Here is a 15,336-nt window from a genome sequence, read left to right as displayed (position 1 = left end):
TATATGTATATATATATATATATATATATATATATATATATATATATATATATATATATATATATATATATATATATATATATATATATATATATATATATATATATATATATATATATATATATTATGTGTATTTCTTCTATCTTAATGAATAAAAATTCTTCTGATAGAATAAATGGGTTAATAGAAACCAATGTAGCAAAGAACACAAAATAACTGTGGTTAGCTCCTGTTTTTAAGGCAGGAACTCCTTGAAATTTTGGGTATTTGAGTATATTTAAGAATTTAAGGATTGGAGAAAACGCATGTTATAATTGCATACTTTATTCCTACGTATGTTTCAAAGGATTACAACCTGTGTGATCCATAGGGATCTTTAATATCAAAGATCCCTATGGATCACACAGGTTGTAATCCTTTGAAACATATGTAGGAATAAAGTATGCAATTATAACATGCGTTTTCTCCAATCCTTAAATTCTTATATATATATATATATATATATATATATATATATATATATATATATATATATATATATATATATATATATATATATATATATATATGTATATATATATATGTATGTGCGTGTATATGTTTGTGTGTCTGTGTTTGTCCCTTCAACATCGCTTGACAACCGTAACTTAGCGGTTCGGCAAAAGAGACCAATAGAACAAGTTCTAGGCTCACAAAGAATCGATTTTCTCGACTAAAGGCGGTGCTCCAGCATGGCTGCAGTCAAATGACTGAAACAAGTAAAAGAGTAAGGAAAAAAAAAAAGTTCGAATTTTTTGCGGGGAATCAAGTACCCTGACCTCCTAATATGCTGCAAACACTTTATTTTTGTTTGGAAAAAAGGAGGGGGTCCGTCCCCCACCCTATCCCAGAATCATTGGAAATTCTTTTGTTGTGACCGAATGAATTCCGGTGATCTCCTAACATGCTACAAAACCCTTTTTTGGGTCCGGAAAATGGGGTGGGGTGAGGTGGAGACCTTGGAAATTTCACCCCCACTCCCATTGATCTTTTCACCCGCACGATTTTCACTAAAAAAAAAAAAAACTTAGATTTTTTTGCATGGAATCAAGTATCCTGACCTCCTAATATGCTGCAAATCCCTTGTTTTTGTTCGGAAGAAAAGGGGTGGGGTGGGAAACCGGATTCCCCCGTATTCCGGAATCATTGGAATTTTTTTTTTTTTCATTGACTGAATTCCGGCGTCCTCCTAATATGCTACAAAACCCTTTTTTGGGACCGGAAAACGGTGTAGGGTGGAACCCTCGGAAATTTCAGGAGGCTGCAATGAGGCTCCAGTCTATTCTGGCAATGTTTTTACAGCTGGATGCCCTTCCTAACGCCAACCACTCCAAGAGTGTAGTGGGTGCTTTTCAAGTGTCACTGGCACGGGGGCCAGTTCGATGGCACTGGCATCGATTACGCTCGAATGATACATTTTACGTGCTGCCGGCAACCCATGCCAGCATGGAAGGCAGTTGTTAAACGACGATGATGATGATGATGATGTATAATGATATATATATAATTATGATAGATTGTTACACCATTGATTGTTTAAGTAAACTTCGTCACCCACACACTCACTCTCTCTCTCACTCACTCACTCCCCCTCTCTCTCTCCCCACACAAAAATGAAACCCATTTCGGCATCGTGCGGGTGAAAAGATCAGTGGGGGTGGGGGTGAAATTTCCGTGGATTCTATTTCACCCCACCCCGTTTTCCGGACCCCCAAAACGGGTTTTGTAGCATACTATGTCACCGGAATTCATTCAACGAAAAAAAAAAAAAAAAGTCCAATGATTCTGGAATATGGGGAGAGGGTATCCAGTTTCCCACCCCACCTCCTTTTTCCGAACAAAAATAAGGAGTTTGCAGCATATTAGTAGGTCAGGGTATTTGATTCAACGCCAAAAATCCGAGTTTTTTTTTCTTCTAAATAGTGCGGGTGAAAGAATCAAATAACACCGAAAGTGCTCCAGTAATTTTCTTTCATGTAATTAAATGTTTATGTTAATTAAAGAATTTGCCAGCAAAATCTTATAAAATGACAATGTTCTAAAAGACGTTATATATGAAAATAAAAACTTTTGGAAAAAAAAAACCCCAACAAAGCGATGTAATTTAATCATTAAGAAAAAAAAACAAAGAAAACAAAACCCCAAACTGTAATCGCCTAATTGTTTTCTTTTGCGCATAAGAAGTTCATTTTCATTAATTTGTTATCTCCTTTAAAATAGTGCCATGATTTAAGAATTAAAAGAAAAATGTTTTTGCTACTGTGAAGTAATTGACTGAAAAAAAATCACATCCTTCAAACATTTCCCCATTTCTTTTCTTCCGATATTTAATAAATGCAAGTAGTTTTTTTTTTATATACACTTTTGCTACAAGTTTCATTCATTTAATTAGCTTAACTATAGGCAACGTGGTTAATTGAAAAAAAATTAAATTTTGGATGACTTTTGCACATATATTTGAAATGAGCACATGAAATTAAGGAAGTGTGAAAGGGAGTTACGGAGAAAATAAATTCCGAAATCAATAATCGAAAAAAGAAAAAAAAAACAGAGCAATTATAATAATGATAATGATAAATAATCCGGAATATTTTTTTTCATTTCATTTTTAATAAGTAAAAATAATAAAGAAACAGACATGTTAATTTTGTATCGATAGACTGTAGTTAGAAGGGCGGCGGCGGGGGAATTAAGATAGAGAGGCGGTCGGGTTTGATCACGTGATAAGCATCTATAAATACTAGTTATCTTCATTGGTGAAGGCTAAAACAATAGTTTCATCGGGGGCGGTGAGTGTATTGTACCTTAAGGAAGGAAAAGAAAACGAAAAGAGACATATACATACATAATATATATATATATACGGTTATATATATATATATATATTTATCTATAAATATAAGAAAAAAAAAGCAACGACTTAAAAACATCTCTCTCTCTCTCTCTTTATATATATACATATATATATATATATATAAAACACACACTCATACATTTATATATATATATATATATATTATATATATATATATATATATACATATATATATTACATAGCAACATCCATGTGTATATAGAATAAAAAATATATACACACAGAAATATATATATTTAAAAAAAAAAATATATATATATATATACATATATATAAAAAAACATACACACACACACACACACACATATATATATATATATCTATATATTAGGAGTTGAAGCTACCAACAACAGTAACAGTAAACAGACATACGCACTAAGAGACGTACATATATAAAACAGTTTTTTTCCCCCTTGTTTCGTAGTGGCATTTCTTAAATTTTCCAACACATAGAGTAATATGCCTAATGTTTCCAACCAGAATGGAAAGGGCCTAGAACAGCAAGTGAGTACCCGAAACCTTTTATTTCTAATCCTCTATTAACCACGAACAATAACTGACTACTTTCCATTATTTATTTACAGCCAATATATGATTTATTTTAAATGTTGGCTTGTATTTTTCTCATATGGATTATGTCTGTCTCTTTCTTCATAGCAAATTCTGACCCATTCTATTTTAATGTGGCCTATTTTTGTTCTTTGTATTAATAACAGTAGTTTTTTTTATTGTCTGTATTATTCATTCAATGTCATAAAGTTTAATATCTGAGATAAAATACAAAAGGAAATTCCACTAATATATAATATTTAACAATATGTATGGTAGTAGATCCTCCCTGAGTGGTGGAAGTCTAACCATACATAGTATTTATAAACTTTCTTTTTCTCTCAACAAATATGATTTTAAATAATAATGTAGGATATTGTAATTGATTTAGTCTTTTATTAAATGCCGGATGAATTATGAATTCTTCTGTTTACCACATTTTGAAAATATATATTTGGCGTTGATGTTGGCAAAGTCTTGTTCCAATATATTTAAATATATACATGTGTGTGTGTGTGTGTATGTATAAATATATTGACTAACACATTAGTTATATCTGTATACACTCATACATATATACAAATGAGTGTATATGTATGTGTATATATGTATAAATATATTGATACACATTAGTTACATCTATATACAATCATATATATACAAATGAGTGTATGTGTGTGTATGTATATAAATATATGTGTGTGTATATATCTGGCAGGTTACGACTTGCTTGGCGAAGATGGCGATTGCTTGCTAGTGTACTTGATTCGGTTCATGGTTCAAAAATCCATTTCGCCTTGCCTCGATCTGGGAACAGTCGGGGTCCATTTTATTAACCCCAATCTTTCTTTAGAGAATCCTTCATCGGTTTCTTAGCAATGAAATCTTTTTTTTAATCTCCCTACATTTATTAGTCTCTCTTTATTGTATATCTGTCATTCTATTTCTTCTCCGTATTATTTTCCTCAATCTCTCTTTCTACTTCTATCTCTTTCCTTTTTGTCTCTCTGTACCCCTCTTTCAACACTATCTCGTACCCTCTTTTTTAACCCTCTCCCTATATTCCCCTTTTCCCCTCTGTCTATATTCCCCTTCTCCCTACATCTATTCCCCTTTTTGTCTCTCTCATTTAACCCTGTTACCATTCCAACATCTTCTGCACGTGTTCGTGGGCAAATAAGAATCTTTAAAAATCCCTATTTATCGAATTTCATTTCGCTGTTATATATTTAATAAAAAAAATATCACGTCTTTTGTTTTATACAAGACTAGTTTCATTCAAACGTGTATAGTAGAATAAGCTAAATCTTGTCGGTTTCAATACCACTATCATTCCACTTGGGTTTTGCTCATTAATTTTTAAAATATGATCAATCTAGGAAAGAAAGGCATGTATGATGATAATCGTCACGCTGTCTTATCTAATTTTCCCCCACCAATATTTATTTTCTCAGTGACGAATGTTATAACGGATATTATCAGTTCAGCAGTTAAAGTACATTTACTACCATTATGACAAGCAATATGATATCTATTGGTCCTCGGCTCCATTTTACGATTCTATTCTCATAGAAATGCATGGATTTTACTCCATATAGCACATGAATAAAAAGAATTTCATTAAAAAAAGAAAATTCATTTCAATTAAATTCCACGCGATCCAGCTGAAGGTGTTTCGATCCGCTAGACCTAACAGCCAAATCCCTACGTCTTAGGACAACGACATTGGATAGTATAGTTGTAGATAAACTCGTCTGAAAAAGACTGGGTAGTCACAGATGGAACGCCTTCGATTATAGGTCTACTCTATTTCTTTGATTAAAGTCCAAATACATTTTTGTTACACAATACAATCTAGACGCATAAATCTTCCGGTTTCCATTTTCTTTTTTAATGAGTTCTTTTTTTTATTTTTCAGTATCAATTAACGTCTTTATTTCCAGCAAACTTTATTGAATTAAGTACCCGGTTATTTTAAAAATACTTAATCGTTTATTAAATTAGTCCGTAATTTATACTTAGAAAATATTGATTATAGTTTATATAACAGCTTTTTTTAGTACTGAAGTTTCATTCTTCCTATTTAAGATTAAGACATTCGACTTGTCACTAAATTAGTGCTTAACTTTATTTTTATTATTTAAAAAAGCGACATTACAGTTTATATGAAAGTATTATGTAGACACTAAAATTTCTTAAATGAAATTACATTTTACACTAGTGATTTTTTTTTTTTTGCCCATGCCGTTTTCAAATGAAAAGCCTTGGAAAGTTTTCACACTAGCATAAGTATTCCCCTCCCCCACTCAAGCGGCGTACGTATGTGTGTACATATATATAAATTAAACAATTCCATTGTGTAAGAGTTGTGACAGCCATTAAAACACACATAATACCGTTATATTCAATTAGTTTTTGATGCGTATACTATTATAACACCAATAAAGTTTACCATATATATATTATATAATGTATATCTGGGTTATTTAATCTTTTACTAATGATTGTTTCTTAGAAACGAACGGTGATGAAAAGAAAAAATAAGGCGTATTTAATGACGATTTAGGTTTAATTGAGGTGTACTACTAAAACTCGATGATTTAACTGTTTTTATTTCACTGACAGTTCTTTTGTGACTAACGTACGCCATTATCGACTTCCAAATCTTCCATTTCGCTTCCTTTTCTTTTTACGTTGATTAATCCCAGTACAAAGCGGAGGTATAAAGGTGATTCACGATCCACCCATGGCTCCATTTTCTTCCGCTTTCTTTTTTCTTTTCTTGGTTAGATTTGTTTCATTTTTAATGATTGAAAAAAGTACACAGGTGGTTGGTTTGTGAATTTATAAGATTAAGCTTTTATATATATATATTAAAATTTGTGTAAGGGTAATATACTTCGCTGTACGACTTGTGAAAGTTCCACTCTATTTTTTTTTATTAAAATCTATTTTACTGTTGGAATGTCTCGATTACTAATCTGAGCATTTAGTCTTATTAAAGTTGTCAAATAACCGACCTATTGGATACTTTTTAGTGAGCTATAATTGATAGGAATCACATTTGTCAAGTATATGAGCGAAATTTTGTTTCGGATGGTGTTCGATGTGAAAGATATTTCTGGTATGCTTTTATTATTGCTGTTGTGTTTCTAAAACGTTTCTTCGCCTAAGTCTCTCTAGTTTTGTAAAGACGCCATCGCACTGCCTTATGGGTAAACAAGGCATCTTCTTCCTCAATCGTCTCCACTGCGAGCACAGCATTATTTTATCTCTGTTTTATTTTGAAAATATTTCACCTCGCTCCTGTCTGTCACTCGTCATTTCTCTCTTCCTCTTCAGAGTTATTAAATATGTTCCAATTGTTTTATCGTTTGAATGGGATTTTATTTTTGTTCTGCTGCTGCACGTAATAGTGGCTTCGGAGTGATAGAGGTTATTAAATAATGGAAGAAAGGATAAAAAGCTGATTAAAAAAATTTTTTTACCCCATCTCCTCTCGTTTTTCCACGTTCCCATTAAGGCTTTCTAAAATTAGCGATTTCGAAATAATGGCTAATTCTGAATTCGTTTCTAACACGAAAGTACTCGTCTGGCAATTTCATCCATACTTTTAAATGGCGTACATTTTTTTGAACAGCGCTCCTTGTTTATAGCTACTATAGTAGTTTTCATTGTATTTTAAATAATTAGAGCTATTTTTTTCTGTTTCTATTATATTGGTTCAGTATGAAGCCACATGTCCAATTTTTTTTTTTTTCTTAGAAAATTGAAATATGAACCTGTTGCATTCATGGAAAGAGATTTATTGCTTACTAAGAAATTTATTTCAAGACTTTTATCAGAGATAACTAATTAGAAACAAGTACTTTCGATAGGAAATCCATTCTGAATTGCACAAGTCGAAATATAATCTTTAAAAATTCATCCGCCTCTATCTGAAAAACTAATTTGGCTCCATTATTTTTCAGCTAAAAAAATAAGGTTAACTTCTCTGCAGAGGAATTTATTACATGACATTGGTCTATAAATTGCATAGACAAGCGAATTTTATTAGAAGCCGAGTTGTGTATTTAGTGCTAATAGCTATGTAGTTTGTAAACGATCAAGGGAGTTAATTCAGGTTTTGCCAAGTTGATAACGTAACGTGTGGGAGATTTGGTTTTTGGTATAGGTTTCAGATTTATTTGGGAATCCTTCTTTTACAGTTATAAATTCAACAAGAAAAAGCGTCGGTCCTCAGTTTCACGAACACTATGCTTCAAAATGTGTTCCAAAAGTATATTAAAGTATTATAATGCCTTAAATTAGAACTGGATCTTGGTCAGAGATTGTCACATTAAGGTCGTATTGCTAATACTCGTTCACCGAAACTCAGACATGAGGATATCTATCGAAGAGAGTTTGTGATATGTCATATACATCATTTCTGAACTTCACAAAAGCGACCGAGTAAAAAGAAGAATCGTAACGGATGGGTTTCAACGTAGTTGCATCCACTGCATTTTCGTTGTTCACCGTTGTAAATGTTCCTTATATGAAATTGATCGAGTAGGCACCCTCCACCCGTTCACAACGGTTGTAAATTAACTGACGTTTTGTACACAGTTCAGTCAAAAGCTCATTACTCAGTGAAAAAATTGTCCAAATTTTGAGGGTATAACAGAAATATCGAATATCTGGCTTGGGTCGATAGTAATTTTCTCGTACGTAGACTTGCAACTATGAAACACAATTTAGGACAGAAAAGGGAGTATCCAAATGACTGATTTGAATGTAGGGCCGTAACAACCATCAATGAAAATGATTTTAGAAAAGTCTTTAGGCTTATCTTGTTTTATGCCTTTCATCTTTCCTGATTGATAAAATAAGTACCAATAAATGTGGGCAAAATTTTGGAATAGCTGTTCCTCAGACCCACACCTCATGAGAAAGGGTAAATTTTATTTTTTCCACATTCCTGTTTCAGTTCAACAAATTACTAATTCTGGAAGAAATTTTGTCTTCCAGAACTTTTATTTTTATCCCTCTCCTTCCATATCTCCCCCCCCCCCCTGCTAGATATGGGACTTCCATGGACAACATTTTCATCTTCACCGTATTGTGTTGGATCGAACTTGCACAAAATTATGGTTCCTCAAAAAAAAAAAATGAAGTTCATAAATTGAATTCTAAATGGCTGTCCGCTGAATTTTTATTTTCAGTTAAAAAAAAAAACTAATAAAATTCACGTGTGTGTGATGCAAAACATTACCCATTAAAATCAAAGCTGGTAATTAATGGATTTTGTATTCATTACTTGTTTAGTAATTATAGTATGTGATATATATATATATACATAAGGATTTAAAACCTTTTGATAGTCTGTAATCAAGCACTTGAGCCATGTGTATACTATTAAAAATCGTTCTCGATATTGGTTTGTTTAATCTATATTAATAAGTGAAATTCTGTCTATTCGTCCGAGACCCCTGTATCTCAGTTTACATTGGCTCTATACCATTTTGGAATCAGGTTGATCTCGGGATTGAAAATGTGCACTTCATTTGGTTCTTGAACATCAAGCATTAGGATTTAAAAGCATTTGGATTGCTCTTTCTCGCAGGTAAAGCGACCACGAGAGGTTTCAGTGCCGTAGTATTACTGAGATAGATGAACAAGAGTTACCTCCCTTAGCTTTAAGTTTTACTAAGGAATTTAGTGGTTCTCTTATCTTTTTCAGTCATCAGACTGCAACCACGCTGGGGCCCTGCCTTGAATCTTAATCCAACAAATCGACACCAGTTCTTTTATGCCTGGTACTTTTTTATTGGCCTCTTTGACCGAATTTAGCTAAGTTACGTGGTCGTAAACACGCCAACATCAGTTATCAACAAGAGTCAAGGACTGTTAAGAGAAAACCCTGAACACCTCCACATTACTGGAGATGGACTAACTCAATTACAATGAGTGAACTGTCAGGCGTAGGTGACGGTGTTAGTTCGGCTGTGTTGGTTTTCCTTGTTCGACGTATGTTGGTTTATCAGTTCGAATAGTACGGAGTGCGTTCTGTGTTAACATTTCTGCTATAGGTGATTTTTAGATAACCACAACCAACTATTTGTATAATACCATTTTACACCAGACGTGTATACCCACGTCACAACATTTTTGGCGACGTGATTATTTGAAGCGCATGCTAGATGGACTTCTGTTTGAACATGAAAACTTTACTAGCTTCAGTAATTCAATTACTGAAACGGCAGTTGTTGGAATTTCGGACACAGAAGGAAATAGAAAATACATCTAGTTCACCCCCTGACACTGTTGCAAACTCGATCAGAAAGTTTGCATATAACCCAGAGGTGGGTACTACCTTCTCTGCTTGGAGATATTTTTAGGTAAGAAGAATGCTTCAATTGGCAAGATGAGAAAGAAACTTGACTTTTGTCGAGAAAGTTGGACCAGATGAGGTATGAGAAATATTGCAATTACATATTACTAAAGAAACTGGGTGAAGTCTGTTTTAAAGAACCTGAATATTCTATCGAATATTTTCGGCGAAAAATGCTCTTCATATAATACGTGCTGGCAATCCATGAATATTACCAAAACAAGACGATTCTATTACATATACTGGAATCGTTAAAAGGAATGCGAGAGATTTAAAATTAATGTAACAGCTTTTCACACACCCTACCCCAACAAACCAAACTACATCTCTTTTCCTCACAGTTCCTTCATGCACTATGCTTCTAACTCCTTAAATCTGTCTTTACAACCTTGTTTCTCTATCATTGTTATTCGGAGAGCCCCTCTAAACTCAGCTTTTCCCCACTCTACTTACACTTCTTTGGCAATGTCCTGCCACTTATATTGTGGCCTTTAAACCTCAAGAGCATGCCCTCGCCCTTGTATGTCTGGCACTTCGCCACCATCTCTATCCTGCTGTCTCCAGCTCTCTTCTGTTCCTGCTCTTCCTTCAGGTATCTTCACTGCAGCACACCTGTTTCTGTCCTCATTCCTGCTCTCTCTCACTCCCACTAAGTAACCTTGTACCTCTTCTACAGCAAGACACCTGTTTGTCTCTCCGTCTCACTATAACCTTTCATCTGGCACAAAATCATCTCCTCCAGTGGTCCCCCTCCACTCTCAAAAGATTTGTCTTGCAAGTTACTTGGTGACCTTGTGCCACTTAATTAGCATCCAGTCCACACTGTAAAATGGTTGGCATTTGGAAGGGTGTCCAGCTGTAAAAACCTTGCCAAAACTGACCTCGCCTGTCCTTGTGCCACGTAAAAAAGCACTCTGTGCACTCTACTGGGTGGTTGGTGTTAGGAAAGGCATCCAGCCGTAAAAGCCCTGCCAAAACAGACCCTGAAGTCTGGTGCCTGCTTCTACTGGGCTGGCTCCTGTTAAACTGTCCAACCCATGGCAGCCTGGAAGGCGGGTGTTAAATGATGTACCAACATCTAAACAAATTGTGGAAAATACATGTTTAGCTATGAGAAAAAGAAAACAAACAGAAGTACTTGAAATAGACCTTAAGTGCAAAAGATATTTAACTCTGGGTGGAGTTAAATTCTCAAAAAGGGGAGATTTTATGAGAGAATCTTGAACACCCCCACATGACTGAAGGTGGACTGATTACAATAATTAAGAACTGAGTGAACTATCAGGCATGTACTTGACCGTGTTAATTCGACCGTGTTGGTTTACCATGTTAGTTTGATGTATGTTTAACAGTCAGCAATTGAAGAGTGAATTCTGAGTATCGTACCTACATTCGAGTAGTAGAGTGTGTTCTGTGGTAACATGTATTTCTGTAATAAGTGATTTTTAGATAACCACAACTGACTATTTATTTGTATAATACCATTTTACACCAGATGTGTATATCCACATCATAACAAGGACAATCATTCAAAGTTGTTAGACTTCACCTCATGCAGCAGTGCTTTTCCCATGGTCAGCTCCTATGTTGGTTGTTCCAGAGTTGGAAATTGCAACAATCTCTTCATACTCACATCAAATGGTAAAACTGAGAATATTGTTTATCCTGCTACTTTACATTGATCTCCAAATGTCACAATGATACAAAATTCTCCAAATGTGATACTTTGTGATGTAAATCTGAGGTGGTAGGATACCAATAAATGCTTTAGTATTTCTCTTTAGATTTGGGCCACAGGCCAATTAGCTCCTCTGCAGGAGCTAGCTTAGAAGTCCACACAGAGTGCAGCTTTTAAGCTTGTACTTAATATTCTCATATACAGGATAGATGCAGGCATGATCATGTGAAGTTTGTGATTCTAAACCACGTAGTTTGGAAGTGCTAGGCCAACAAAAACCATGGGAGTGGATTTCGTAGATAGAAACTGAAAAACTGCGTATCTCTTTGCCTTGACATCCCATGGTAATAGTAAACGTATATCACCGTCATTCAGCCATTTAAATTTTTGTTCTCCAAAAACATGTCTGGCCATAAGGAAGCATTTCCTTGCTGGAAAACAGGTGAGGTTTGGTGTCATAAAATTAAATTTCCTCTGATCCCATGCAAGCATGGAAAGGGGATTTTAAATTGACAATTTCAGGGTATCTCCCACTGGCATGTATGTGTATATATCATTGCTATTATGGTAAACTGTTGTATGTCCAAATTACGGCCAAATGCAAATTCTTTTCAATATTTGATTTTGCTTGCAATAGCCGGTACTTTTGGTCAAACTATTGCATCTCCAGCTGCTTCAGATGAAAATTGTCAAAGTGTAGTACAATGGTTTGGCATTTTTCAAAAGTGTAGCAAGTCCCACATTCGACAGTTTTGCAAAACTATTTCTGACTGAAAATATCATACATGCATGGAGATACAATTTTGTGCACCCAACAAAGTATTATTGTTAAGCTGAAACTGTTGCTAATGTAAAAAGAAACGAAATGGTGAAACTATTTTTTCGATTTCTGAAAAAGCAACGTTTTGGACTTCTGGTACTTTTGCATGATAGTAATGATATATAAAAGTAAAATTAGAATAAAACCTATCACTTGTTTGAAATCTTGTACATCAGTAATAACTGGTGGAAGAAAGGTGATGATATTGTATTCAATGTAAATTATATGTGGATAGTAATGTATTTGTATGTTTATACACATTTCTTTTGCAATATCCTTGTGTAATCATGTTCATAAAAGATTTTACTCTGGGATGCTCATACAGTCGTCTTTGAATTATTCACTGCTGTACAGAAGTTTTGTTAATAAAATTTTAGTGCAATTATTTTTTCCATTTGCTCCAGTCATTGAATTACAGTAATTCTTGGGCTTTTAAAATTTAGTTGATCATATCACTCTGGTACTTATTTTGTAAGTGTGGTAGATATTTGTTAATGTCTATGTATTACATGACTAAGTTATGAGATCTATGTGTGTTATATATATATGTATACATAAATATCTATACATAGGATGGGCTTCCGTGCAATTTCTATCTGCCAGAGTTGAAGAAATAGGTTCAAGACACCATTTAGTGGGACTAAACCTAAAGTCAGTATTGAAAAGTGAACTTACAACTATTTCTAGGAACAGTATTAATCTACAGGTGTTTTGGGAATAGGCATCACTGATGACATAGACTGTGTGAGAAAAGTGCAGGAGAAATACATGGCTGGGAATAAACACTTACATCTACCATTCATCTTTCTGAAGAAGGCTTTTTAAAAGTTTCTTTGCCCTCTGACTTAATTATCACTATGAAAACTAGGTGAAAGGGTTGAGGGCCGAACAAGTTGAGCAGGATGAAAATCACCAATAAATTCATTGAGAAATTAAGTGCGCAGTTGGAATGCAACAGAGCTTCATTTGCAGCCCTTTTTATTACAATCCAAGCTGTAATAAAGAAATTTAAGACAAGTTGCCCATCTGAAATTCCAGTCATGGAAGCAAAATCTGGAATTGGAGGCCCTTGAAGTGCATTTGGCAAAAGCAGGTTTTGGTTATGTAGCAAGGTGACCTTATAGTACTGATGCCATGAAAAAATGCAAGACCAGGTATGCTAGCATGGAAAACAGATTTAAAATGTCTGTATATGCATATGTACAGATATAAACACATGTATGCACATGTAAAAATGATAGATGTCTGTGTGAACATGCGTATAGGTGTATATGAATGTATCTCTGTAGTAGTTTAAAGAGATGGCCTGCTTGTGCGTTAGAGGTTAACGTGTCTGTAACTTTATACTAATCACTTGTATAACCCTTTCTTGTGATCTAGGATGTCTTTTTGTGCAGCAGCACTCTCAGATGTGAGAGCAAATATTCAGTTTTGGGCCTCATCTGGGCTTTGCAGTGTGTATCAAAGTATATACATAATGCAGTTTTGTGTTTATATGTGTACAAAAGTGTTTATATTTGTCATTTTGTGTCCACCTTCCATATTGGCATGGGTTGGATAATTTGACAGGTTCCAATGTTGGTTTTGGCATGGTTTCTGTGGCTGGATGCCCTTAACACCAGTTGCTTTATAGTGTGTACTAGGTGCTTATGTGTTACTATTTCTAATTAGGTCACTTGTAACTGGCAAGACTGAAGAAATATAACTGAAAGGAGGGTGATGATTTTTGGTAAGTTAATGAAAGGAACAGTTTTGTTGCAAGGTGGTAGTAGGGAGAATAACAGCACAGTTGGAAAGAGTAGTAGTGTTAAGGATTAATGGGAAAGGGGAGGATGATAGGGGTGGGTTCTGTAGGGAGGTTTAGTACAATTCCATTTTATGAGGATGTATGTAGGCAGAAAGTTAGGTAGGAAGGTGGCATGGTATAAGGAGATGAGGATGTGTGTGTGTTAAGTACCTGCACACAGTTGTATCCTGAATACACTGCCAACTCTTGCTTTGCCAATATCTCCATATGCTTTGTGCAGCTTTTTGAAACCATTTTGTGTGTTTGATGCACTGTATTTACTTGAGTACAATTCTATCTTTGAGTTTAAAAATCAATTTATCCCTTACACTTGAGTATGTCACACTCTAATTTTGACTTGTTTAGTGTTAGATTTCTTGCATTACACTACACACACATGAAAGTGTGTAGGGTACAACAAATCTCTTGGAGTGTTCTGCATATACTTAAGCAGTTGTCTCACATAGGTAATGAGTTGAAAAAAATTGAGTATCACTGCAATTACAAGGTAAAAATTCACTGTAGGGGACGGCTCTCTAAAATTAAGACAATGCAGTTTGGAAGTGGATCTTATGTACATAAATATGCATCCTTATATGCATACATTTGTACATGCACATATGCATGCGCCATTCACATGCAGATAGGAATACGCATGTGAATATGCATGTACACACACTCAAATGTATGCGTGTATGTAGACCATAGTTATGCCTTATTTTCAAATGTCATTATCTTAAATATAGAAGGGAAATAATGTGTTCTTGCAATTATAAATTTATGCTGTGTCTGTTCAGTGCGTTTTGAATGAAAATGATTTGGGAACATGGAAAAATTTAAGATTTGCACTAAAATTTAATATTCATTGAGTTTTTTTGCATCTAATATCTTGAAGTTATGGTCTATTTAAACCAGTGTTGATTGATCCAGTATCATTGATTTGCCACCATATTTTTTCCTTGATACAAAATATAACAAAACCTTTATCAATGAATATTAATTACAAAATAACTTTTATTTTTCAGTTTGCTGGGCTAGACTTGAATAGCTCGTCTGCAAGAAATTCTAGAGGAAAAAGTGAGTACTTTCCGAGCCAGTCCAGACCTGTACCCAGTAGTAAGTTATATTTTATTCAACTACTGCTATTTCTGATATATAAAATTCTAATTTATGATTTCAGATTAGATAAGAGCTGTTTTATTGGCTTGTTGGACTT

The 15,336-nt window shown here is 34.3% G+C and overlaps 1 protein-coding gene across 4 annotated transcripts in view; it reads left to right on the top strand.

Annotated features, from left to right (window-relative positions):
* Nucleotides 1-3,213: 3,213 nt before the first annotated feature.
* Nucleotides 3,214-15,336, top strand: part of LOC106877195 (ATP-dependent RNA helicase DDX3Y) — a 45,319-nt gene continuing 33,196 nt past the window's right edge. For 2 of the 4 annotated variants that reach the window (XM_089357835.1, XM_089357833.1), the window contains exons 1-2: nt 3,242-3,418; nt 15,146-15,236. In XM_089357835.1, the coding sequence (XP_089213961.1) occupies nt 3,374-3,418; nt 15,146-15,236 (136 nt within the window). In that variant the 5' untranslated portion in view covers nt 3,242-3,373. Of the gene's footprint in view, nt 3,419-15,145; nt 15,237-15,336 lie in introns of all 4 variants that reach the window. The other 2 variants (XM_089357834.1, XM_089357832.1) reach the window with 2 other exon arrangements.

This window comes from Octopus bimaculoides, chromosome 9 (assembly GCF_046866305.1).
Source record: "Octopus bimaculoides isolate indiv1 chromosome 9, ASM4686630v1, whole genome shotgun sequence".
Classification (NCBI taxonomy): Eukaryota; Metazoa; Mollusca; class Cephalopoda; order Octopoda; family Octopodidae; genus Octopus; species Octopus bimaculoides.
This window is presented reverse-complemented; position numbering and strand designations above follow the sequence as displayed.